At 38.4% G+C, this 3,548-nt stretch overlaps 1 protein-coding gene across 1 annotated transcript; it reads right to left on the bottom strand.

The window, feature by feature from the left end:
* Positions 1-1,079: 1,079 nt before the first annotated feature.
* On the bottom strand, positions 1,080-2,487 carry LOC148190502 (uncharacterized; the record flags this gene model as incomplete). Its single annotated transcript, XM_088102855.1, has 1 exon — positions 1,080-2,487. A coding segment is annotated over exon 1 (1,408 nt), but the record flags the coding sequence as incomplete, so codon positions are not given.
* Between the last annotated feature and the right edge of the window lie 1,061 nt (positions 2,488-3,548).

The raw sequence follows: 3,548 nt of genomic DNA, 5'->3' as shown, positions 1-3,548 counted from the left end.
GTTGCTCCAGAAGAGGTGTGGGTTGAAGGCAGTGGAATGAGGAATTGGATCGTGAGTAGTGTCGAAGTTGGCGCACGAGAAACAACTGGCAGCGGAATGAATTGTGGTTTGGCAGCAGCGGAAGAATGAATTCAGTGGATGCAGAGATGGAGGAAGAGCTCTAGGTGAGTGAGTAAACTAGCTCAGACGGCCTTCACTGGAAGGAAGCTAGGTGGAGGAAAGAAAGCTCAATCTATGGTGACTTTTGGTAGAGTCTCGGTTGCTGGAAAATGCATCAGCAGAATCAAAACTCATTAATCATCAAAAGTGTCTTTACAAGGGTAGCTACCATGAATTTATGTGATCCATGGAGCTTGCAGCGAGGCAATGACCCATGTGTAAAATGTGAAAGACTTATGAAAAATGTGCTAAAAACTAAAGCAGCACGTGAGCTGGTGGTGTTGGGGGACGGAGGTGCTGCCGTGGTGTGCTTAGCAAAGAGTGGTGGTGCGGCTAGCAACTTTGACCATCAACTGGACAGTTTTACCCCTTCTCTTGGTGTCTCCAAATTCCACTTAAAATGAAGAAAAAAGAATGTGCCCTGTTGTGTCCATATCTTCAAGCTCTTCTTGGATTCTTCTAGTCATACTTCTAGTAATGGGTCCCTACCTTAAGTCATCATCTCCTTCCCCTTGAAGAGGATTTGTCCTCAAATCTGTTGGTTTGTCTTTGTGAGGACTTATTTTTTGTAGGCTTCACAAAGGTTCCTCCTGGGTCAAATATCCATCTGCAATAAGCATCAAACATATCTCTAATTAGTTTTCTTTGACCAAATAAGATATATAAAAGAATATGTGTAGAAGAAGGTTTCCTAATTTTGAAATTTTTAATTTTAATATAACAAAGAAACCTTTCTTCATTTGAAATTTTATTTGTATCTTGAGTTATTGGTAACCACCAAGGTAACCATAACCCAAGTTGTGACTTTGCAGGTGTTGAAAGTGATAACATTTTTAAAGAATGAGTGGCAAATTCTTGGAAAGAAAAGTAGAATTTTGAAAACTTAAGGATAGATGAAAGAAAATTAAAGGATAGAAAACCTCCCCTTAAGAGTCTTGGTTCTATGAGGAGTGTGGACAGAGGTTCTATTTTCCCTTCTTTTCTTCTTTTCTCTTCTCTTTGCTCTTGCTCTCGGATTTCTTGTTCTCTTTTCTCTTCTTCTTTTCTTTCCTCTTGCTCTCTTTTTCTTCTTCTCTCTATTTCTTCTTTTTCTTGCTCCTTGTTGAGCTTCATTTGTGTTTGATCTTTGGCCACCTGGGTAGGTGACAGAGGATGAAGCACAAATTTCTTATCATTTTTGTGAACAGTTATGGTATTGGTGCGACCATGGTGTGTAGTGTCATTATCAAATTGCCATGGTCTTCCTAATAGGACATGGCAAGCTTCCATAGGAACTACATCACAAATAACATCATCTTTGAAGTTTCCTATGGAAATTGCCAATTTAACTTGATTCTTGACTGTTATATCCCCATCTTGATTTAGCCAATGAAGTTTGTAAGGTTTTGGATGGGGTATCACAATAAGATTCAGTTTTTCAACTAGCCTTGTGCTACAACAGTTACAGCAAGATCCACTATCAATAATGAGAGAACAATATTTTTCTGCAATTTGACATCTTGTGTGAAAGATGTTCTCTCTTTGTGATAAGTGTTCTGGACTTGGTTGACTATTAAGCACCCTTCTCATCATGAGAAGTGGACCCTCACAAGGATATACTTTCTCTTCATTACCTCTTTCTTGCTCATTCTCACTTTCACTAGGGGTTTCACTTTCACTGCTATATGTGTCACTACCTCTTAAAATGAATGTTCTTTTGGTAGGACATTGAGCAGCTATGTGACCCCTACCCAAACATTTAAAACACTTGATCTCACTAGTGCGAGTGTGTGAAGAGGATTCCTGTTTGGGTTTTTCAACTATATTGGCTAGAGGTTTGAGGGGTTCTTTTTCTTTTACAATCTTCTGTTCAAAGGGGGATTGAAATCTTTTAACAGAAGCTTTTCTCAAATTTTGTTGTTCTACCTTTATACACATTTGAACAAGATCATTCAAATCTCTATAAGGTAGTAGTTCAACCCTATCCCTGATATCAAGATTCAACCCACTCAAAAATCTGGCCAAGGTAGTTTCCTCACCTTCTGTGATTCCTGCCCTCATCATGTATAGCTCCATCTTTTGTCTGTATTCTTCAATAGACATAGACTGTTGTTGCAATTTTTGGAGCTTATCCATGAGTTCTCTTTTGTAGTAGGAGGGTATGTGCCTTTTCCGAAGGGCATTTGTAAGCTCATTCCAATATTTTATTGGAGGAAGTCGCTGTCTTAGTCTCTCTTGGACTGTAGTAGTCCACCAGTACATTGCATACCCTTGAAAACTTAAGGTAGCAAGAGAGAATTTTCTTTCTTCTCCTACTTGATGGCAAGCAAAAATTTGCACTACCTTCATTTTCCAATCTAGGTAAGCCTCAACATTATCTTTTCCATGAAAATGAGGCAATACCACATTAACTTCCTTAGGAGGAGGAGGATTTTCAAATTCCCTCCTGTGTCTTCTTGATGAAGAGGGTTGATGATAATATTCTCCTACTCTTAAGGCCTCTTGTTCATATTGGGACTCTCCACTATAACTTCTCTCCCTATTTTGGATTTGTTCCTCTCTCAAAAGTTTCAACTCATTTTCAACCATGGCACTATGTAGCTCTCTTTGGACTTTTTCTTGACTTATTTTTCTCTCAATCTCATTGAGTTGATTGACTAGAGTTTGGAATGAAAATTGATCTTTGGGAGGATCACTAATTCTCGGGGATTGTCTTCCAGACATTTTGATGAACTTAAAAGTTTTCTTGAAGTAAAGACTAGAAGTTTTTCACTTGAGGACAATATTCCAGGTAAGAGAGGTGAACCGTATAGGTTGCTTAAATACCAAATCTTGCCTTGCCAAATATATCCCTAGTTACTTACTAAAAGTCTTTAAATCAAAATTACCTCTAGATTCATTAAATGTTTAAAAACACACTCAAACTCAAAGAAAACTAGACCCTAAATGCGAACTTCTAAGACTTGGCCTATGCGCTTGCAAAAATTGAAAGAAGTGAGATCTCCTAAGTGAGGCTTGGAACTTTGTATCCAAGACACACTCACTGTCTACCAATTTTATATGACAATTAAAAGCAAAGTTTGCAAGTGATGGAAGAACACTTGTGAATTCTTCCAAATCACTTACTTAATGGCCAATTACAAGTATTTTGCAAAACAATAGAGATGAAACAACAAGAGAATAGTAAGTAAAAGTGGTATGCAGCTCTGGCTTCTCTCAAAGGAAGTGAATTTGGTTGATTCACACTAATCTCACAGCTGCCAAGTGGAATATGCTGCTTTTACAGCAACTAGATTTTCTGCAGACCAGTGAAAACGTGATTCTGCTGCACCAAAAATTAGCCCCAATGTTGATCTTTTCTTGCTCCAATCCACTCCCTAAGATGCTACCAGTGTTGTAGGACCCTGAGA

This window comes from Vigna umbellata, unplaced genomic scaffold, assembly GCF_029865625.1.
Source record: "Vigna umbellata cultivar VRB3 unplaced genomic scaffold, Vumbellata_1.0 scaffold_869, whole genome shotgun sequence".
Taxonomy (NCBI): Eukaryota; Viridiplantae; Streptophyta; class Magnoliopsida; order Fabales; family Fabaceae; genus Vigna; species Vigna umbellata.
This window is presented reverse-complemented; position numbering and strand designations above follow the sequence as displayed.